This window comes from Centropristis striata, chromosome 5 (assembly GCF_030273125.1).
Source record: "Centropristis striata isolate RG_2023a ecotype Rhode Island chromosome 5, C.striata_1.0, whole genome shotgun sequence".
Lineage (NCBI taxonomy): Eukaryota > Metazoa > Chordata > Actinopteri > Perciformes > Serranidae > Centropristis > Centropristis striata.
Window position 1 is genome coordinate 34,487,266 of NC_081521.1, and position 22,344 is coordinate 34,509,609.

Sequence of the window (22,344 nt, forward strand, 5' to 3'; positions counted from 1 at the left end):
CAGCACTATTAATGTCAGAATTGTAATAAATGTAAATGCAAATTTGTGTTTCTGTAAGGAGAGAAGGTGTCTAGTTTATTTATTTTAAAATAAGAAATATTATAAAAAAAATAAATACCATGTACCGTAGATATCACATCACAGAACATTGAGGGGTAGAATTTTTTTAAACATCATTATTGTGTTCTATGTGGTCCACTTGGTCTGTGGTATATCCCGCATAATTTTCCTTTAAGGATAACTGGGTCTGGGTTCTTATGGGTTACTTTAAGAGCTGATATCTAGACATTTTCCATGGTTTTCTTGATAATGATTTTGGTTAAAAACCATGGGAAATATATAAATACGCAGAGCTTTCCTAAGATTTAAAATGCGCCTTGAAAGGTGCTTGAATTTGACGTTGGAACAGGAGTAGACACGCTGCTACTGTACATTGACTGTTTAATTATTAATTGCGTACTTTATTAGCTGTGATGTTAGCTTTAATTGAACCGCCGTGCAATATCCACAAACGCTATCATAACCGCCACATTTCCACCATAGATGGACTCTCTCTCTCTCTCTCTCTCTCTCTCTCTCTCTCAGGTGTGTATCTCACCTTTGTAGTCATGTGACTCTTCAGTCACCGGGGTAAAGGTGGACTGCTGTGTGTCTTCACTGACTCTAACTTGACTACCGCCCTCAGAGTGCCAGTCGATCGACTCTTTTCAGCCTGTTAACGAATTGCACCTTGAAACTTTTATATTTTTGCGTCCAATATGTCAATCAGTCGGAAGAACTGGTCGGCTTTGTCCAGGTAAGATTATATCTGGAGGGGTTTGTTTTTGTACTTTAAAGAGAATATGACACCTGTGTCTGCAGCTGTTACTTTCTGACAGTTTGATGTTATCGAGTTTAGTCACTGAAATGGCATAAATGTAGTTCACTCCTTTAGGGACATTATATTATCCGTACTCAACAGCATCTTAAACCCACTTTAGCTTGATAAAAGAGCTATTTTCTCCTTTGTCTCCTTTTATGTGATATTATTATTACAGGCATTTTCTACCTTTGTTGTTGTGTTTGAATGATGTGCTCTAAAGTTACAGTTGCCTTCCTTCAGTTTATACTCTAGAGATCACTGGATAATTTGTATATATATATATATATACATTTGTGTAGCCTTATCATTTGCCTAGCCTAACTGACTGCACCAATATAAAAGCTGACTGAATGGTTTGTTTAAAGTTGTTCAGGCAAGTAAAGAAACTGTCTCCTCATAAACCGTTGATGAACAAGTAAAGCAGGTTTTTTGCAACCGTTATTGTATCCATAATCTCTCCTTTCAGCAGCTAAAACAAGCTGCTAATTCAAATCGATTGATAAAATAGATTCATTTCTGTAGATTTGGTGAAAGCTTTCATTTTCAGTTGAATGTCCACGTGCTCTGATTATTATATGCTTCTCCGGTGTGCATTATGAATCTGTCCTCAGCCTGGCGCGCCAGTGGACGATGGAGGACGAGGAGGAAGTGGAAAGGGAGAGGAGGAGAAGGGTGAAGAGCTCCACAAGTACCGCTGACCCCGATGCTGACTTTAGCCAAACAACTGGAGACACACCCACCCACGACAGTGCCTTCAGGACAGACTCCACAAGTGAGACTTCCCAGGAACTCAGCAGGTTATTCTCACAATTTAATAAAGCACTTAATTCATTCATTGTTGTCGAAACTTGATTTATAGACTGTGTGAACATGCTTCTGTTGCAGTAGGGGCCCCGCACTTCTCTTCTTCTATCTGCTTGTTTACGCAATGGTACTATCTGTCTTTTTGCTAGTGTGTCAGAATACATCTACTTTGATGGTTGCATTTTCAGTGGATAGATTTCAGAGGCAGAGAGAGACGATTCTTACACTTTTTCCCCATGGGAGTGGGTCAAACACCTGATACTATGTATGGAAAGTTTGAAAATCTGTCAAAAACACCACCAGCTGTGTACCTGGAGGAGAGGCAGTCTTCAAAGAGAGAGAGAAACTGTAGAGGCTTTCATTAGAGAAACCTGATCAGACACAGGACTGAAAGGTCCTTTCGCTTGCTAGAGACGATCCATCACATATATCGGTGGTTCACGGGTGTGTGTATATACTGCTTCTTCTCAGTGTGGAGCAGATGCAGCTAGACTTTGTGGAGATGCTGCGTGTCCGTGATGAGAAGCGGAGGATGAGGCACGTGGAGACGCTGAGACAACAGAAGGAAGCAGAGGAGAATGAGGCAGAGGCGGGCAGATTAGAAGCCAGGGTGGAGCTACTTGGGGATCTGGAGGATGAGCAGGGCAGCGCGATGCCCTCTGTGAAAGCTACGTCCAAGCCACAACCACCACCAAAAACAGCCTCTTTCAGCCCCACCAACAGCACCAGCAGGAATAACAGACAAGTAAGACTGGTGTCACTGGTTATCTTTCAGCAGAGTGAAAGAAACTTTTTGTTATCGTGGTTATTATATGACAACATGACTCTATGACAAGGATTTAGAGTGCATACGTTGAGCTCACATGCTCACAATGACAGTGCTAAAAAATTAAGCAGGTGTAATGTTTGCCATGTTCCCCATCCTATTATAACATCTGGTATCTGGTAATTAGCACTAAAAAGTTAAAAACACACAAAAAACCAGGACAGATGAGGCTGATGGGAGTGCTATTTGACTTGAGATAAAGACTCTAAATTGTCTGAGAACCATGAATTTCTGCACTGTATTTTATGCTGAGCTTTGCTGTAGATATTGATTTATCTCGTGGCATACCTGTTGGTGAGGCTAGAAGGAGGTCAGGGAATCACCAAAGCAAAGATGCTCCATAACTAAAAGATGACGCATTAAAAGCTGTGCCAGTGGTAATAAACAATCAAACCGCTGGCTAAGCCAATGTGACATAATGGCCAAACCATGGAATTACCACCTTCACGTGATGTCATGATGCCAAACATTTTTTTCTCCCATTATCCTCTGGGGACCGCCAAAATTTAAAAACGTCTGAACTGCCTACTCTGACAGATAAATCCTCTGACAAGACAGGTAAACAAAGACATTAAAACTTTTAATGCTTCACTTAGTCATGACACAGTCCTACCAAAATGTGCCACCTGCAGTGTGGTAAATCACAGTGAACTGTTACCCCACACAGAGGTAGAGTGGCGTTAATCATTTTCTAGGATCTACAACAACAACAACTCAACACGTTTTGGCCCTCAAGACAGAAAGACTAACCCACTAACAATATTTAGGTGAACAGAGCCAGACATAGCCTTATATTTACTAACTCTAAACAACTTTGGTGTATTTTCTTTGTGTATAAAAGCATTAGAACATAAAAAACAATGGTAGAATTTGAGGAAATTAAGGCAAATATGGCATCAATCATCTCCCGTCTTATTGCTGGACTTTTCCTGTGGATCAAATGACCATGCAAATCATCATCATAAAACCTTGATAAGGCGTGCTTAAGGTCATAATATGAACTTTATCTTTTATGACACTTGCTGGCAGCTCTAATTCAGTGTATCTGCAAATAAGGCCATAACTGTGCAGTGTTATGTCATGCAAGGCGTGTCTCAGGAAGCTCTGTTCAAAAGCTTGTATGCTGTATGCTCACTTTTAATTGTCTCTACTGTTTGTTTCTTTGTTAGCATGAAAATGGAGAGTCGGCGAGCAAAGACCCTGATCCCAAGCCATCATCCAACCCAACCCGCAAGTTTGTCAGGTTAACGAGCACAATTTTCTGCCTCTTGTTCCTTTTGTACATGAGTCACCGGGAAGGAACAAACACAGATCAAACTTTCATTTCAGATTAGATAAAGGTTATCGATTCCAGACAGGGAAATTGTAAGTGCAGCAGGAGAGAAAAACACTGTAGTAGAGTGTTTTTTTACCCCAAGTAAAATTGATTATGATAGCTTAGTTTAATGTTTAAAATAATCAACATATGCTTAAAACCAGTCTTCAAGGGACACATTTATTGAGATGTGCAGTAAATACAGCATTTGGAAACTCGACATATACCTTTTTTATTAGATTGTATACAATTAAAAATACCATCCCACCTAGATCAGCTGGCAAGATAGATGAGGAGTATATTGTCTTAAAAGTAAAGCCCTGTGGATGTGCGATTTTTGAGACCAATCCCGACTTTTGAGGGTGGCGAATCACTATTACCTGTCTGACACATCTGGTTGTCTGTTTTGATACAAGTTCCACATAGCATCATTTTATTGTCTTGAAGCATTATGTCAACATTTATTATCTCATGGGTGGAAAACAACATTACAAAAGTAGACTGTTGAATCGGGTGCAGCAATGACTCTAACACTCTGCAGCTTTACTGTGAGTTGGATCACTGGTTGCTTTCTCATGCATATTTTCAACTGACCTTTCTCTTCTCTTGTGTTTCTGGTGTTGCAGCTCCCTCTCCATCTCACTCGACAAAAGCCCCTCCGCTAGCGGGTGCACTAGTCCTATGAGCCCTCGCTCTCCGACTGCGCCCTTTTCCCCTCGAGAACACTGGGGGTCTCCGTGTCAGAGCCCCTCTACTGTTCAGAACGGACATACACAGGAGGTATTATAACACACACTGTCAGATGACAATAACAACATGTCTTGCTTGTCTCATGGAGTTTTGAAGCAATGATGTTACTGCTGATCAATCTAATGAAGCAGCAGCTCCCTCTAGTGTTGAGAGTTAAACTTAAAGTATTTGTGACAAGAATAAACTCATCATCACTCAATCATTGGCTCCATAGTTGTACCTGCAGCTTGCACAAAGAATAGAAGAGATGTTTTTGGCACTCATTTTCATCTGAATGGGAACATTAAACCTGATCCTATGTTGCAGCAAATTTAATTTTACTTTTTTCTCAGACCAACGAGAACTTTGAACCTACAGCCAAACCAGCATTCGGCAGACAGAGCTCCAGGACTATATCTTTCAGGGTAAACACATCCACACACACATGCATCCACGAAATGTCCCTGCTAAATGCCAACATTAACTTTTGCTTATTTGACTGTTAAAACAGGACTTAATCTTGTATCAGTTGTTAGACTATCAGCTCGGGGGAAATTTGCTTTGGGTTTATGGTAATTGCTGGTGCAATATGTAACAGCATTTACTGCTGACTGGTAGCTTTGTTACTAACTCATCAAGAGAAAGGATGACGGTGCATTGCTGATATTTGGATGACTGTAATACACACTCACATTCGTTTTTCTACAGATGTTGAGGAAGAAAGAAGAGGAGAGTACTCCGCCGCTGCAGAGGAGGTAAGGAAAGCTTACCTTGTGGTTTTGTTTTATGTGTGTCTTTGTATGCCTGCCTCAGTTTGATTGCTGACTGCTTTATTCTGCTGTAGTGCGAGTGTGAGGATGGCCTCAAAGAAGTTTGAATCCAACACAGTAAGATTATTGACTATTCTATTCAAATTCTTAGAAATAGTTACAATTATACCTCCAGGACAGAGGTATTCTTTCAATATTGGCTGATTCAATAGATCACAGATGCTGACTCGGATCAAAATACTATAATTAAATGTGTGTTAAAGTTGTCCATAGATGATTTACTGTGTGTTTTAATGTTAATCATCCAGGACCAGAATGAAGATGAAGCATCATCTTTCCAGAGAAAGTGAGTTATTAGGTCTTCTGAAACTTTTAATTACTGTTATTTTAGCCAAAGAAAGTGTATACAGCTGGAGCCACATGTGTATTCTGTTTTTTTTTTTTTCAGCTCTAAGCAGAGGATTTCATCCAGGTCTATCAAGGAGAAGATGGAGAGACTGGCTCAGGCTGCACAGGTCAGACTCTCTGCAACAACTCAGTAACAGTCATTTCTTAGTCTATATCAACGCTGGTGTATTGACCTTGACTTTGCTTCCGATATGTGAGCAGAAGTCAGATGTGGCGCGATCTCCAGACGTGACCCAGAGGACCCTGTTCCTGCTGGACGAGGTGTCCAGGAAGAGAGGCCTCTTTGAGAAGGAGCAGCAGGCAGCGAGCCCCACTAGCCCGGGAGTGTCCAGACAGGTACATCTATAATTCACAATCAGTAATGAGATGTTTATATGGCAGCAACACAAGGACTGACATTATTGGCATGTATGGGTTCTGATTACTTCATATCTCTGTCGGAAATTCACAGGAATTTAGGAGCTTCAAATCAGGGATGTCGGACCGGATCAACCGCTGGCTCAACAAGTCCAACCAGCCTGTGTCTGCACACTGTTCAACTGTAAGACTTTTTACATTGTTACATGTTAAAACTGTGTCATGTTAGAAGGTAAACAAGTGTAGTATCTGGCAGCTAGAGGGCAGCAGAACTCCTCAAGCTCTACTGTATTAGAATTAAGTGTACTAGTGCAGTGCCCATAGAGCATGGGTCTCAAACTCGCGACCCGCGGGCCAATTGCGGCCCTCGTCACGATATTTTGTGGCCCCCACCTTGATATGAAAGTTTAATGTGAGTTTTATATGAATGACACTTTACTGTGTTGTGTGTGGAAGGTCCCTTTTATTACTTTTTTGGGGTAATTTTGTCTTTTTTAAATAATTTTGTCTTTTTTAATAATTTTGTGTCTTTTTTGGTAATTGTGTGTCTTTTTTAAGTAATTTAGTTTTTTTCTGTCATTTTGTGTCTTTTTGGTCACTTTGTATATTTTTTGGGGTCATTTTGTGTATTTTTTTGGTCATTTTGTGTCTTTTTAACGTAATTTTTTTAATGTAATGTAGTGTTTTTTCAGTCATTTTGTCTTTTTCTGTAATTTTGTCTTTTTTTGGTCATTTTGATACTGCCTCCAGCGGCCCCCAGGTAATTTGAGTTTGAGACCCCTGCCATAGAGAGAATGTGTTCGTATAGTGGGAGATTAAGTAGATTTTTCAATTATGGCCAAATGAGGTTGTGTGTGAAAGTGGGATGTACAATGAGGTGTAATACTCTTTCGTAGTGTTAATATACAAAGTGTATATTGGGTTATACATGGATGTACATTGAGCTATAAAGAGATACAGAAAGTTATTTTAAGAAAAAGAAAGTTAATCATTCAACATGGTTAGACATATATACAGACACAGATATAGGAGGGAATAAGTTTACATGCAGCACAAACGGATGGATGTGAATAATGTGAGTAAGGGTTATTAGGTGTGTTGTGGAATGTGTAGATTGATTGATAACTACTGTGTTTCATATATTGTGGCTATGCAGACCACTACAACGTCTGCAACTCCATAAAACACTTACTTTTCATAAGGTACGCACACCATACAGCACATACACATTGAACATTGATATTTGATGGAAATTATTCAAATATTATTGGAAAATCTAATCTTGTAGCGCACTTTAAAACTCCGAAAGACAGCTAGGCTAAATAGACTTACAGATGAGATGAGTCAGGCCTGGAAATACAGAGCGAATTGGGTTACTGATCAGGTGTAGGCACAATGGGGTGGAGCTCCCCTAAAAGGCATCGAATCGGAAACAGTGCAATGCAACATGTCCTACGTAAATAATGCCAAGCCACATACAAAATCTTCTGTCTGACTAATGACACACACACACACACACACACACAGATTATTAAATGTCCTGAGCAGGATTTTTTTTTTCTTCCTGCTGATTATATTTGATAATAAAGCCCTGACTAAAGGTTTTTATATACGTTTTTCCTCTAGTTCCAGAAACTATGATTATTTATTATTTAAATACATAGCGAACATCAGTATTTTTATTCTTAATGCAACATTTCAACTTCATTAACTGTTCTCCAATACAGTGGGGGATGTTTGACTTTTAGAGACTTTTAGTTCAGAGATTAAATGGAGGAGTGGTTGATTTAAAGACGACATTTTACACTCATTTTCAGGTTTGCACTTGTATTCTCGGTATCTACTAGAACATGTTGACATGCTTTAATGTTAAAAAATAAATACATTATTTTTCTCGAACTTTGTTTAAATATGCCTGTATTCACTCTTTGTCTCAAATGCTTTGTTTTAGCGCATGTCTCTTTAAACCCACCTTGTGAAAAAGATCAGTCTGCTCCGATTGGTTTGCAAATAATATGCAGATTACATTTTCTGATCTAGACAGCCTACAAAAAAAAAAGACTAGCCAAATGTATTTACACAAGCACTTAAAATGTGAAGAAAATGTGAACACTAAATTCTTATAATGATAATGGCCAGCTGCACTGAAATACTGAAAATAGAAGTCAGATTGTATAGAAGTCAATGATATAATGACACTACTTCTCCCTTTATTACCTCAAGAAACATTTTAATCTCAATCACTAGTTTCAAGTCAAAACAGCATGATGTTCATTTAGTAAATTATGGTCCCATTTAGAGTAAAAATACACAACATCTCTCCATTAATACATGTGTATAGATCCTTTCTACTTAAACTATATCTAGGGACCATGTCGGTTTCTCTTTTGTTTCCATTGCAGTGAGGCTTAATCTTTTTTTAGAAAGTGTGATCACTTTTAAATTTTCCATTTGTAGGACTTGAGACATGTGGACATCTCCAGTAAGAGGAGCCTGTTTGAGACCAGAGAGGAGGACAGCGTCCCAAAAACCAGCCCTGGAAAAATCTACAAGTGAACAGGTAAGATTACTATCCCACACTGCACTTTAACATAACTTTATATATAAATGTGAAAAAAAGTCTTTCTTCAGCACTAATTTTTTGCCTTTCCGTGTTTTTATTTGTAGGATTTAGTAGACGGGGAGGAGGACGCCATGACTGACTGATTGTTTTTTTCAAGCTTTTTGTTTTTTTCTTTTTTCCCTGCTAAGGACACAGGAGCAGATATGCCAAATAGAGAAAAATGTGAGTCGAGTTTTAGCTTAACAGGACTGAAAAGGAGGATACTGCTTATAAAGTTAAGAGGACTTAATCATTCACTTAAAAATGTTTTATTTCAAGCACTGAGACGATTTAATGTGTAAGGAAGAAGCAAAGTGAGAGGAGAAAGAGAGAAAACAGGGAGAACACTGATATATTTGTTTAAAACTCTTCAGCTATTTGCCTTAACTTTGTGTAATTTTTAAGCACTTTAAACTGGTGACGGTCTTAAGGCTAATGATGCCTATTTTTACTGAATTGACATAGTGGGAATTTTTGTTTTTGTCTAATCTGCCAAAAATAATTTTTTGTTCTGTTTCACTGTGGGCAGGATGCTGCTCGTCTAAGGAATAAAATGTTTTATTACCACAAATGACTGCCATAAATTTATTTTAAGTGCTTGCTTTCACTAACATGGAAACACTTTCCAGTCTTAAGCATTTATACCCTGTGACTTATCTCAGCAGAGGGAGGATGCTGATAAGAGTTGAATGCCTGTGTTTTGTCAGTGGCAGGTTGCCATACGTGGGTGAGAAAATGTGTATGTGGTGTGTGGATCATTGTCTGCGAGCAACTGTGGCTTTATCTAGATCTTTCTGGCACTGCAGACCACACAGCGGCCTTTTTAGGGAATGGTGATAATGGAGAGGACATGCTATCTAAAAAGTTATTAATATCACATCAAGGGGTCCTTAAGCCTCTTCTCCACTACGCAGTCTGTCCCTTTACCCTCTGAGATTCACCTCACGGTCCTGTTAGTGGAAGCAGCGACCCGTCTTCTGCTGCACATCGAGTCTCTCCATCAGCTCCTCATCACTCTCAGGTACGTTTCGCAACCAGAATGCAGTATTTATGCTATGAAATGTTGAGGGAAACTGATTTACAGACTCTGTTTAACGTTCAGATTCACTGCTCCACGCCTGAACGCTCCAGGTCATGTCTGACACCGAGGAAGTGGTGGAGGAGTATGAGGAGTAGGTTGTTTTTTCATTATTATACATCATACAAAAGCTCCTATTTTTAATGTTTCTGCTTGAATATACTGTAAGGTTGTTAAAAATATCAATACTTTTTCGATACCACAGGTTTAAAACAAAATTATTTCCATTTACTATACATTTCATAGTATTGTACGTACCGAGGATATAAAAAAAATGAATTAGGTTTTCAATTCAAGGAAAGAGAGAAAAGAGAGACAATTAAAATAAACACAAGACATAAAGAATGTGTAGGGAAAACATTAAACATTTGTTAAACTTTTCCTTTTTATTTTTACCTCATTATGTGAAAGTAACAAATATCCATAGCAGCAAAACTAATTGTAAATCCTTGAGGGGAGGTTTTACTATAAGCCCTTTTCTTGCACAATTTATTATTTACTATTTACTTTTATTTTTATCACTTTCTTTGTACTAAATAACTAAACTTATCAGCAATTTTAATGTAACTATCATCATTAATACAAATGTGTTGGTATGTGTTTAGTGATTTTTTTTCTGTGTGCATTTTTTAATTTTTTTAAATAAGACATATTTATCCTATTTAGAGGATTTCCCCCCCTTTTGCCATGGTATATATTGCCATTATTTTTTTAAATATTAGCATTGTATTGAAGTTTAAAATTCTGATATCGTGACAACCTTAACATACTGTACATGTGTCTCGTGTAACTGTAAAACTTACACCCTGTTACATAACTGAACTATACATTGACAGACATGTCTGCACATCTTTTGTAATGACAGCTATGTGATTATATCATGTTGATGACAGATTGCTATGCATTTGCATCAGAATAATAACATACATACCTGTTTGTTTTTCACAGGGTGGTGGATGGTAAGTGCTCCCCATAACTCACCACACACTGTACAGTATCACTGCTCTGCTGTGAAAACTAAAGCCGGGTAGTTTTGACTAATGTTTTCTTTAAGTAATCCAGTGAGCTTAACATGGTAACGTGATATATAACACACACTATTATATGGATTGCAAAGGAATGTAAAGACATTTTTATTGCTGTGCTCCCGTGAGTAAACCTGTCAAATTCATCTATGAATCAAATGAAAATGTTCCGTCTGTTTGTTCAGCTCCTATAGCTACAGGTTATACAGATTATATAGATTATACAATATAAATGACCTGCGTGCAGTACTATATCTTTAGCAGGCTTATTGTTATGCAAGAGTTACAGTAAGAGTAGCTTTCTCATTGTGTGATTACATTTTTTTTAATATCCTCTCTTGTGTGCTTTCCTGGCTGTGTGTTTCAGAAGAGGAGGCTGCTGAGGGTATGGCACTTTTCTAAATGAAGCTGTGGCTCATCAATGAATGATTTGTGTTCATGTTGCAGTAGGGCACTAACCAGAGCGACAGGTGGCAGTCAGGGTGCCTGTGGTTTAAATAACAAAGCTGTGTTTACTTGAGTTACTTGAGTAGTTGTATGTAGATATATATCTGGAAAAAGCACTTTAAAGCATCAAATGTAAAAACTGTTATGTAGAAAAATGGCCGCTGTGACTAAAATGTTATTATAGTTTACAGTATATGATTAGATATATAAATATTACTTTGAGGTGGAACTAGTTTTTTACTATTTTGGAAATGATGGCAACAGATTTTTTTATTATGGACTCTTTTTTTAAAAATTTTTCCAGTTATTTTTTGTTTAGTTTAAAAACAATGACTAGAAAAGAATGACAAATGTCATCACAATTGCCCAGTGCACAAAGTGACAATTTAAAAATGCTTTTTTTGTGAAACCTCAACATTATTTAAAAAAAATTATAAAATAAATAAATAAATGAATAAATAAATAAGCGACAAATTCTCACATTTTAAAAAGCTAAAACAATAAAGAATTTGGCTTTATTTGTTTGAAAACTTACTTAAACCATTAGCAAAATAGTTACTTTTACAGTTACAATTACTGTTACAGTTAATTGGCTCATATTCAAATTTTATGAGCGCTTTTTATGTTTTTATGCAGAAATGTAATTAGTAAGTAACTAAAAACAAAAGTAACTATGGTAAAAACTATAATATTTCCCTCTGAATTGTAGTGGAATAAAAGTAGAAATTGGCATTAAGACAAACTTTTCAAGTAAAGTGCAAGTATTTCAAACTTGTATTTAAATAAAGTACTTGAGTAAATGCACTTAGTTATATTCCACCGCTGCCTGTGCCACTGACATTCATGAATGATTACATCAAAATCATTCATGCTTTTCTGTCACTTTCTTTCTCTCTTTCTGTCTTTGTTTGTTTGTTTGTTTGTTTCTTTCTTTCTTTCTTTCTTTCTGTTTGAACGCTGCTGGCTGCTTTGCGGGCTGGCTGGCTTCATTAAACAGCTCTGTGCTTTTGCTCAGCAGGGGAGGAGGTGGTAGAGGAGGAGGTGGAGGAGGTGGAAGAGGTGGAGGAGCAGCAGGAGGAGGAGGAGGAGGCAGAGGAAGGTACTGCTTGTGCTTTGAGCTGAAAGCATGCTTTTAAGATGCTCCATAGATGGAAAATGTCAGGCTGTATTTGTGGACATGGTGTTTCCCCCCCCCCCCCCCCCCCATAACAACATGTTGTTGATGGAAATCACTATGCACGTATCTGGACTTTAAATTTGATATTAATATGTTTAAGTCCAGATTTAATGTATTTAAGGATATGCTCTTGCAGACCATTTCAGGATACACTAAAGTATTACTGAGAAATAATACCTGAGCTGAAAATTCCCATTTAACATTTGTCAAGCAATGAGTGCTTAAAAAAATGTAATAAATAATTAAACTTATGGGTGTCTACATTTCTTAATTTTTTTCTGTATCCAAACATTTCTACATATATCTATTTATTTATTTATTTTTGTATCAGTAAGTTAATGTCTTATGCATTAATACATTTTTTTTAATCAATCTTGCTTAAGTATGAAGTTAGCACCACCTACCTCATTGACATACAGCCATCAAGTCTTGAATAGAAAGACTAGGAAGACATAGAAATAAAAAAGTAAACACGTTAGTAAGATTTTTGTAAAGAAAGAAATTTAAGCCATTTTGTTATTTCTGTCATAATGAATTACCAACATGTATTTATTTATTTGGTTAATAAAAACAAATAACAACACTTAAAAAAATACTTATTTTAAAAAAAAAATACTAATATACCAATTAGTCTTCATTTCGGGCAAATTCCTGTTTTTATTTCAGCATTTCTACCTGTATATATTCCTCTGTAGAGTAAAAACTGTCCCTGATTCAACATTTCTGGATTAGTAGTGTAAACTACCAAAATCCCAAACAAACATTGTCTGAGTCCACAAAGTCAGTCTGTTTTTGCCGTTGGTAACGGGAGATAAAGTGTCACCTGCTGAGATCAGATATTTGGGACTTTGCTCTTTCTTTTCTAAAGTTCCTAAATACTGACTGAAGTGCTCTTGAACTTGCATGAGCTATTTTGTTTTTAAATGTGGGCCTCAATACATTATCTGTTAGATCTCATGTCAGAATTGAGAAGGGATTCTTTCATCACATTTATCTCGTCCAAAATACACACACACACACACACACACACACACACACACACACACACAGACAGACAGACAGACAGACAGACAGACACAGACACACACACGCACACACACCAGTTCTTGAGTGCTGTCTGCTCTAAATACCAGAGGTGGGTAGCTCATTCTGCACACTTGTTATCGCTTTGCAAGGTTTTCCACGCTGTTTGAACAAACTGTGGTTTTATTACACTTTAACACAGCAGCAGTCCAACAACCAAACTAAAGTAATGCAGCCATATCTCCAAAGAGAAGGAATAATATGGGTAGAGAGAAAAATGCATACAGTATACTATGGCAATATTGTATCAATGCAATCAGTATATTATATTTAAATTATTAATATTGCAAATACAAATTCATCTTTCTGATTCTAGAAAATACAGTCAGGTGCTTCTTCAGTCCACTAGATGGTGCTGAATTGAGATGTTTTATTTTATTTATTTTGAGTAAACAGAAATTAAATTTGAAATTCCCCAGTTGCTGGAGGAGCTGCATAACTTTTTTGTATATTGTTCTTACTGCCTGTGAAATAATCAACACAAGTGCATTCAGTTATGTTTGACTGTGTGAACTTTAAATGTAGTTTGACAGGTGCTTGCAACACTTATGGTTTTTATGACAGCATTGGTCAGTTTGCCCGCTTGACAATCTCAATTTTCTGCAATAAAGTGAGATAAAAGTTAGATAAAATAGATGCTGACAGAGTGTTCCTTTAGGAAGTTAATATGCAGTTGAAAAAGGTGATAAATCACAATATATGTTATCTTAACACTCGTCATTATGCATGATGTTTAAAATCGAAATTATTTTGAATAGTAATATTGTGATCATATTGTATCGTGTGACATCTGTGATTCCCAGTCGTGGCGAACAAGCTCCTGCAATAGCACGAATGAGGGAAAAGAGAAAATTAACATTTAACTAGGTTAAGTCGCTGTTTTCTCATCTCAATCCTTTCCCCACACACTTGTGAAAAATGCCAAGCCATTGACAAGACAGAATGGTGGCTCTAATGAAGCAAGCAGTCAAAATCACACCCTGTCAAGATCTCTAACCGATATGTCACTGTTTGTGTACAACTTCCCTCTCTGCTAGAGGCCGCGCAGGGAGAGGACGAACCTGCTGCAGAGGAAGAGGTCAGAGATGAACAAGGTGAGGGAAAAAAATACTGTTTTGAGTGCAGACATGTCATCACCAAGTTGACATGACAGCTTTTAGTTGAATATGTGTTGACGACAGTTGACAACAAAGTAACAGTGATTAATCCATTCTGTCTGTAAGCATCAGTCAGACAGAGACGGGAAAATGATGTGCTATCTAGTCACACTTCACTTTGGTATGTGACAGTCTGCAGCGACTTGATAAGTTCAAATCTTCATGTTTTCCTCCGGTGTCTCTCTTTCTTAGTCACATCACACAGAGTGACTGGGTGAAATCCCTCCCAGCCCTCCCAGCCCTCAGGCGGTTACTTGTTAGTCAGAATTAGTTATTTTCTTAACATTTAGGCGTTTATCTCTCGTTGCCAACCCCGTGAAATGAGAGTGATGTTAGTCAGATTCAGAGTCATCTTTCGGTCTAATCTGTGCTTTAACATCAGCAAACGCCCTGCTGTGAGGCACCTGTCAGCTGACGTGTTACCTGATGTGTTACTCACTGAGCAGGAGAAAGGGACCTTTCACTTGACAAACAATAGTTTTGTGAATGCAGCATTTCTCTTGCCACTTCACTTTATCGTCAGGCATTAGGCATGACACGAATATTGTGCGCAGACATTCATGGTGTCCTGATGATGAATCCTATTGACTATTGCGATCACCTGAATTTCCCTCTAGCTCTACCAGTATTGTTCCACTTATTCTACTTAGGATTTTGGCTTCCAGCGATTATGAAAACAAGATAATTACAATAATTGTAATAATTATCCTTTACAGTGATGCACTGTTGCCAGTTTCTGACTGGAAATTGTTTAATAAAGTTTACAGAAAATGCTAAAATATATGTTTAGGAGTTTAAGTAGGCTGTGTTAGTGAACTACAACATTTTAGATCTAATGTATTTTGGTCTAATTCAATTCTATATATTATTTTATTATTATATATTAGTTCAGTTGTTTCCAGTAGCATGTAACAATTGATTTTTAGTTAATTATTATCTATGACTTATTTTACTCACCTATTTTTTACATAGATTTTTTCATTTTAATTTTTTAAAAATGTTTTTCAAAGTTTTTCAAGTTATTATGTTAATTATAAATAATCATGATTGCAATATTACCACAATAATAACTGTGATTATGATTTTTGCCATAATCTCTCATCTTCTGAAATATCTTAACGTCTATTAGTACAACTTTTTTTTTAACAGAAATTTATGTTTGTTTAATTCTAGTGACTTTGTATTTAGCATCATCATCAGGTCAAAAGTTCTTCAATATTTTGGTTTATGACCGAATAGTATAGGCTAAAACCTATACTTTTAGCCTGCCACCTTTATGTTTTCAATGTTTGTTGAGTGTCATTCAGAGGTCACAGATGCCATACCTTTTTTGGTGAGTGGCTGCTTATTATCAACACAGCCTCTCCGACACGATGCTATTTATGATATGTGACACATGCAACACAACCAACAGCGATAATTAAACACTCAATGTCATATCTTTATCGTTCTAGTCTTTTCACAAACTGACATATAATTGTGTCTTTCAGCACTCATTAAACAACTATTTACGGTCCCTCAATACACACTCATTTGACACACACACACACCCACAAACTCACACAAGCCTCTCAAGTATGTTATTTTGGTTTCAGATGGAGAGGAGGAAGCGGAGGAGGGAGAAGGTAACACTGCTTGTCAAAGTTGCATCAAAATATATGCTGGCATACTCATACTGAATCTGTTTTACTTGGATGTACTCGACATCAACCTGAGTTCGCCTCAGATGAACTCTCTGTTTAACTGAATTTCCCAGCTAGCAAACACACAAACACATACACACACACACACACACACACACACACACACACACACACAGACTCCATTGTCATAACTTGCTGGCATTTCCCTGAAGGATTACGAAATGTTTTTAATGTGCTGCTGGTGAGATTGTGTGTGTGGTCTGTGTGTTTCCTCTTTCAAATTTTTATTTTCTTTCCAAAACAGAGGAGGAGGCCAAACCAAAATTCAAGTGAGTAACACTGATGTGCATTGTTCAACAGCACTGTTTTGGTAATCAAATACTGACACAACACCTTTGAATTAAAGGGATAGTTTTGGGTAATAAATATTGAGAGTTCTATGAAAAAAAGCGATACCACTCTCCATATCTGTATGGTTAAGTATGGTTCTGCCAGCAGCTGTTAGCTTAGTTTAGCACAATTACTGGAAACTGTGGGAAACTGCTAGCCTGGTTCGATCTAAAAGGTAACAAAATTCTTCTTTAAGCCACTCTAAACCTCATTTATCAACACTTTATATCTTTGTTTGTTTAATCTGTACAAATATACTGCCCCTGGACAAGAAATAGTTTGGAGCATGGATTGTTGTTTTTACATTGTGGCTTTTGGATGAATTAAACTAACGAGATACAACATGTGTCACAGCTACACAACTCTTAAGATACTTTGGATTCAATCAAATTGCTGTTTTTTGATTGAAGTATCATAACTCATGAACACACAAACTTGACACAATATATGTGTATATATAATATATTTAGATTAACTTAGATGTCCAGAGGGCATCAGTATGTCCTAGTGTCCATCAATCCATAAATCTGCTTGAAACATTACAATAAAGTTGCTCCTTGTTACCCCAGAACTTGCTTGAGAATCATCACGTTTTTACGGTTTCTTCAGCATCAAAGTAATCCAGTGCTAGTTTACTGTAAATCCACGAGTACGACGCAAACATGAACTACTAATGGCGAATACGGCATACTTTTAACGTTGCTAATTCATCAAAATGTAATAAAAAACGGGTCTCAAGTTGTAGCTAGCAAGCATAATTACTTGTCACATCCACGACGTCACATGCGCGTCCATGGCCAATTTCCTGTTTACGTCCCCAAAAGCATTATGGGAGTTCCAAAACGTATCAGTCTCTGCTGAATATCCGCCAAATCAGGTTCATTTCCAGGTATGTTTTCACACACAAAAGAAATTTGCCTTGGTAAAATAAACACTATTCTACTGAAAGTTACTGAAATATACTAAAAGTTAAAAATCTTACATTTAAAAAAAAAAAAAAGTATAATATATGAGTTTATATTCACCCAGTCTCTAAACTAGTCATGTGTTTAGAAATTATATTAAATACAGTAAAGAATACAGACTATGACATGATTAATACTTGAAACATAAACTTTAACTTCCTTGGTGTTAAAATGTCCCTGTCTACATTATCATGGTTAGTTCAAGTTCATATAACACTTTGGAATAAAATCAAATCTATTCCAAAGCACAATAAAGTATAAAGAAGCTGCTTCAAAGCATTCACAACATGTACAGATGTGTATTAATGTATTCAGGGGACATTTATTTGGCACGTTGAACCTACTGATTGATTAAGATTAAGATGAATTACTTTATTAATCCCACAATGGGGAAATTCAAACTCTGCATTTAACCCATCCTTTTTTGGATGGGTTAAAATGGTATGGATTGCATGCCAGATTTGGAGAAAATGCAAAGTGACAGCTATGCTCTCTTATTGTTTTAATCTCCAGGCCATTTAGCATGCCAAACCTCATCCCTCCTAAGATCCCAGATGGAGAGAAGGTGGATTTTGATGTAAGTGACAGACTAACAAAGCATACCGTGCATAAGTTTCTGCCCAATGGTGTAAAACCAATGAAACACAGACCCGTACCACAAAGCACAATAAAAGCACTAAACTCCTGTTTCTGTAGGATATACATCGTAAAAGGATGGAGAAGGACCTGATGGAGCTTCAGACTTTGATTGAGGCTCACTTTGAGAGCAGGAAGAAGGAAGAAGAGGAGCTCATTAATCTCACGGATAGGATTGTGAGAGCCAAACAACTGCTAACATTCACACGCACACATATAGTGCTGAAGAATGACAGATGTGCTAAAGATGATGATCTGTTATGCAGGAGAAGCGGCGTTCTGAGCGAGCAGAGCAGCAAAGAATCCGCAGCGAGAGAGAGAAAGAGCGACAGAAGCGTCTCGAGGTACAGTCATGTTCAACCTCCTGTCCTGTAATGTGTACTTTCTGCACCCCACATGCCAACATTTCCCCGCTGATCCTCTTTCTCTCTGGTTCCATGATTCTTTAGGATGAGAGAACTCGTAAGGAGGAGGAGGAGGCCAAGAAGAGAGCAGAGGACGACGCTAAGAAGAAGAAAACCCTCACCAGCCTCCACTTTGGAGGATACATGCAGAAGTTGGTGAGCCGGTGGAGGGTTCATAGCGGGAGGTTAATAAAGTGAAGGATGTAGAGCAGAGACATGTTTTATTTCATATTCCTACAGACAGAAAAACGCAGTGGCAAGAGGCAGACTGAGAGGGAGAAGAAGAAGAAGATCCTGAGCGATAGACGCAAATGTCTGGACATTGAGCACTTGAGCCAGGACAGACTCAAGTAAGTGGAGACATATTAGTAGGGACATTATTTCTGATCTCGCGACAACAACCTCACTGTCCCATTTTTCCATATCTGTGTCTCACAGGGAGAAGGCTAAAGAGCTGTGGGAGTGGATGAATGAGCTGGAGGCAGAGAAGTTTGAACTGCAGTACCAGCTCAACACACAGAAATATGAGGTGTGTGCTGCAGGACACAATATATATTGTTGAAGTAAGGCACAGGATTAAGCAGACCTCATCATGTATCATTTGTATGTTTTCTATGTTTCAGATTAATGTGCTGAGGAACCGCGTCAGTGACCATCAGAAAACGTAAGAATGAACCCTGAAACTCTTGTTATCTCTCTGTAAAGTCTCTCTCTTCTCATGCATATGCACCACGCTCATACACAAAAAAAATCTTTGTCTACCAAACAGACAAAGTCGTGTGAAGGGATTAGGATTAAAAGATAAAGGAGAAGAAACAGAAACTGTTAAAAAGACACATAAAAAACAGGCTGAGATATCTGTGAGTCTTTAGTATGAGTCAAGCCTCATGACACTCCCTAATAACAGAGAAGACATAGTACAACTCTTCCATTCTGATCATTCCTCCGCTGACAAACTTGGACATTTATGTGCTTGTTTTGCAAACAGCGTTCCTCGAGAGAGCAACAAAGAGTTATTTTCTTTGGGGCTATTTTACCAACAATTTGGAAATGTCATTAATTGGCTTATAACTGACTGGCGTTTTGAGGCCAGAACAGCACCTTGTCACAGCTTAGCTCTCATTTTGCTCGCCTCAAGCTCACGGGGCCCCCCTCGAGGCCCTGTTACTCACTCAAACTGGGCGAGCTGGCTGTGTGGTTGGGTGTGGCACGCAGGTCAGCTGTCACATGGATCACAGACACACTGAAAGAGTATTTGAATGTCCCACAGTGTGCTGGCTGCCTTGTTATTTTTGGAATAGATGGTTCATTACTCTGCAGCCTCGCAATGTAAAGGTGCATTCTTTCTGCTTTTTTGTGGCAAAAAAGTTGTCTTTTCATGTAACCCATCATTGTTTTTAACAGATCAAAGAGGAGCAAGAGAGGCCTGAGGAAATAACTGCAGACTGATTGAGGAGTATAACCCTCAGCACCATCCAGCAGACACCACCTCAAACCAAGCCCTGGCTTTCCTGCCACACCCCAGTCATCACCTCCACTACAAATTATATCCAGTACACCAGCTCCATCTCACTCTGTTATTTTTCTCTTATACTTTACATTTTTAGATCATCTGTGTTTAAGGGTGTAAATAAAACTTAGGTCATTCTTGGTCTTTCAGTCTTTTGAGCGTGGGTGCATGAGTTTCACTGAGTCAAATCACATTCAAGACATGAATGCAGAAGGCCTTAAGCAAAGACAGGAAGAGACATCTTCCTACTCAGAGACAGGCTTCAACATGACTAAACAGGGCCAACGCCCAGACCTCAACCCAACACACACGCGCACACGCACACGCGCGCACACACACACACACACACACACACACGTACATGCATGTTATTGCTGGAAGACAATGAATTATTTTTATTTAACTGTAATCCAGGTGGGAAAATCCTTCAGATGACAAAATAGTTTCTTTGGAAGTTCCTGCTTCCAACATTCTCGGTTTTTATGAGACACCTATGAAAAACTATAAACAAATTAAGTCATCTGATGTTGCACAAAATATGCAAATATTTGTAACTTGTCATGAAACAAGCAGACCATTCAGGTATGGTATGAATTATGGATTTGTAGTCGAATTGTACTAAATTTATCTCAATGAATCAAAAGCATCTTTCGGTGGAGTTGCTCTTTTATGATGCTTTGAACCATAAAATATTAGGCATACAGTGAGATTTATTATTTATTTACTAGACTTGTCCCTCTCCTGAGTTGTGTAGTCCTTGAAAATGATAAAAGTGATACAAATCGATGAAAGAATACAAACAAATTGGCTACCTCTTTGAAAATAGGACAAGGAACTGAGGCTTTCTTTGTTTGTCCACAGACCATGGAAACAAATGAGCCAGCCAAAATTTTTACTTATCATAACAGCACCGGGGTATGAAGTTACCCGGAACAGGCACAACAGTTGAAAGTGGTTTGATAGTGTTTAGTTAACATGTTGCTCATCCAGTAAACCGTAGCTAAAAAAACAAATGGGCTGAAAGCCTGCAGGCAAAGACATATCCAAATCTAAATCATGCAGAAGCAGAATACAATAAATATGTTTTATTATATTGTGAATATTTCAAAAGAATAATAGAAACATATTTTTTGGTAAAACATTGCATTTAAGTCTTAAAATCATCTCACCAACCTGCTTCAGTCAGACCCTCACACCCAATTTAGAAAATGGAGCTGAAATTTGCATTTTGTTTTCATAGTTTCATAGAGAAATGCAGGCACACAGACCACAAAACCCTGCCGGAATGAAAACTTTGTAGCTTAATCAGTTGAAAGGATCCAAAAGAAATCTTACACACCACAGCAATTTCCCTGGGGGATAAATTAAAGTTCTAACTTATCTTAAGAAAAGTTTATTCAATAGATAAGGGATTTTTTTTAGTCCTGATACCAATTTAAAAGTGGAGAAATTCAGCAATAACCTATATAGCAGCCTATATAGTGAATTTTTGAGCCGAGGCCTGTTTTATGTGAGTTGTGCCCTGATATGGCTGATATTTAACATTATTATGTTAAAATTAAAGAAATAGCTCTTAAATAAATCAACCAAGCATCATTTTCTGCATTTTATGTTCAGTAAATAAAGTTTTTGTATCTGTGCATATCTGACAACATATATGCAGATACCTATCAAGGCTAATATTGGCCAATATGTATATATGCACATAGTATGAATTTTGTTTGCACACTGAATTACTTGAAAGTTGGTTGTTGAAGAAAAGACCACCACTTACACTGTTGTCTTCATATCTGTTATTTATTCTATGTACAGACTGAGTGACAGGGAAAGCTCCTAATTATATGCAACACACACATTTCTCCTAAAATACATTCTAACCAATACTGACATCACTCTTCCCCGAGGCAAATGAACCTCAGCAGGACTATTCGTCTCAAGCATAAAAACAGTCTGCTGCAGCATATCATTGGAGCCATGGAGAAACATGCAGATGCCAAACATCTCATGTCTTCGCTTCAATGATTTGTAATGTTGGGTCTTCAGAAAGAATTGGAGTTTGCAGAGGATTTAAAAGTAGTTCTCAGTTAAAAAGACTGAAAGCAGATACCCTGTAATGAGCCCTTATAGGTAAAGTATCAAAAATCACATTGAAAAGG

At 37.7% G+C, this 22,344-nt stretch overlaps 2 protein-coding genes and 1 long non-coding RNA gene across 6 annotated transcripts; 2 read left to right on the forward strand and 1 right to left on the reverse strand.

Annotated features, from left to right (window-relative positions):
* The first annotated feature begins 651 nt into the window (after nucleotides 1-651).
* lad1 (ladinin) lies at nucleotides 652-8,930 on the forward strand. The gene is made up of 14 exons (XM_059334030.1): nucleotides 652-796; nucleotides 1,474-1,659; nucleotides 2,138-2,411; nucleotides 3,662-3,735; nucleotides 4,434-4,587; nucleotides 4,890-4,961; nucleotides 5,245-5,291; nucleotides 5,381-5,423; nucleotides 5,615-5,652; nucleotides 5,755-5,821; nucleotides 5,916-6,050; nucleotides 6,166-6,255; nucleotides 8,529-8,631; nucleotides 8,739-8,930. The coding sequence occupies exons 1-13, from the start codon at nucleotides 759-761 to the stop codon at nucleotides 8,625-8,627; spliced, it is 1,317 nt and encodes a 438-aa protein (XP_059190013.1). The 5' UTR covers nucleotides 652-758; the 3' UTR covers nucleotides 8,628-8,631; nucleotides 8,739-8,930.
* Nucleotides 5,986-17,457, reverse strand: LOC131972237 (uncharacterized). The gene is made up of 4 exons (XR_009394450.1): nucleotides 17,238-17,457; nucleotides 12,805-12,842; nucleotides 6,140-6,253; nucleotides 5,986-6,056 (listed from the first exon to the last, which is right to left on the reverse strand). It is a non-coding gene; the product is annotated as an uncharacterized LOC131972237 (long non-coding RNA).
* On the forward strand, nucleotides 14,533-20,423 carry tnnt2a (troponin T type 2a (cardiac)). Of its 4 annotated transcripts, XM_059334034.1 has the most exons (10): nucleotides 14,533-14,577; nucleotides 16,236-16,265; nucleotides 16,588-16,612; nucleotides 18,152-18,215; nucleotides 18,335-18,451; nucleotides 18,541-18,618; nucleotides 18,724-18,834; nucleotides 18,919-19,028; nucleotides 19,117-19,207; nucleotides 19,302-19,346. In XM_059334034.1, exons 4-10 carry the CDS (start codon nucleotides 18,162-18,164, stop codon nucleotides 19,344-19,346), a joined length of 606 nt encoding a protein of 201 aa, XP_059190017.1. In that variant the 5' UTR covers nucleotides 14,533-14,577; nucleotides 16,236-16,265; nucleotides 16,588-16,612; nucleotides 18,152-18,161. The 4 variants fall into 4 exon arrangements, with proteins under 4 accessions (XP_059190017.1, XP_059190016.1, XP_059190015.1 ...); XM_059334033.1 differs by lacking the exons at nucleotides 14,533-14,577; nucleotides 16,236-16,265 and adding an exon at nucleotides 20,083-20,423 and having other exon boundaries at nucleotides 16,542-16,612; nucleotides 19,302-19,342; XM_059334032.1 differs by lacking the exons at nucleotides 14,533-14,577; nucleotides 16,236-16,265; nucleotides 16,588-16,612 and adding exons at nucleotides 16,753-16,848; nucleotides 20,083-20,423 and having other exon boundaries at nucleotides 19,302-19,342.
* The last annotated feature ends 1,921 nt before the right edge of the window (nucleotides 20,424-22,344 follow it).

Bases quoted from the DNA above. Each gene is read 5' to 3' on its own strand.
- lad1 (XM_059334030.1), top strand. From the start codon at position 759: ATGTCAATCAGTCGGAAGAACTGGTCGGCTTTGTCCAG. The intron at 4,588-4,889 runs GTATTATAACAC...CTTTTTTCTCAG, and splicing joins AGAACGGACATACACAGGAG to ACCAACGAGAACTTTGAACC. The intron at 5,822-5,915 runs GTCAGACTCTCT...ATATGTGAGCAG, and splicing joins GACTGGCTCAGGCTGCACAG to AAGTCAGATGTGGCGCGATC.
- tnnt2a (XM_059334033.1), top strand. From the start codon at position 18,162: ATGCCAAACCTCATCCCTCCTAAGATCCCAGATGGAGAGAAGGTGGAT. The intron at 18,619-18,723 runs GTACAGTCATGT...ATGATTCTTTAG, and splicing joins AGCGACAGAAGCGTCTCGAG to GATGAGAGAACTCGTAAGGA. The intron at 19,208-19,301 runs GTGTGTGCTGCA...TCTATGTTTCAG, and splicing joins TCAACACACAGAAATATGAG to ATTAATGTGCTGAGGAACCG.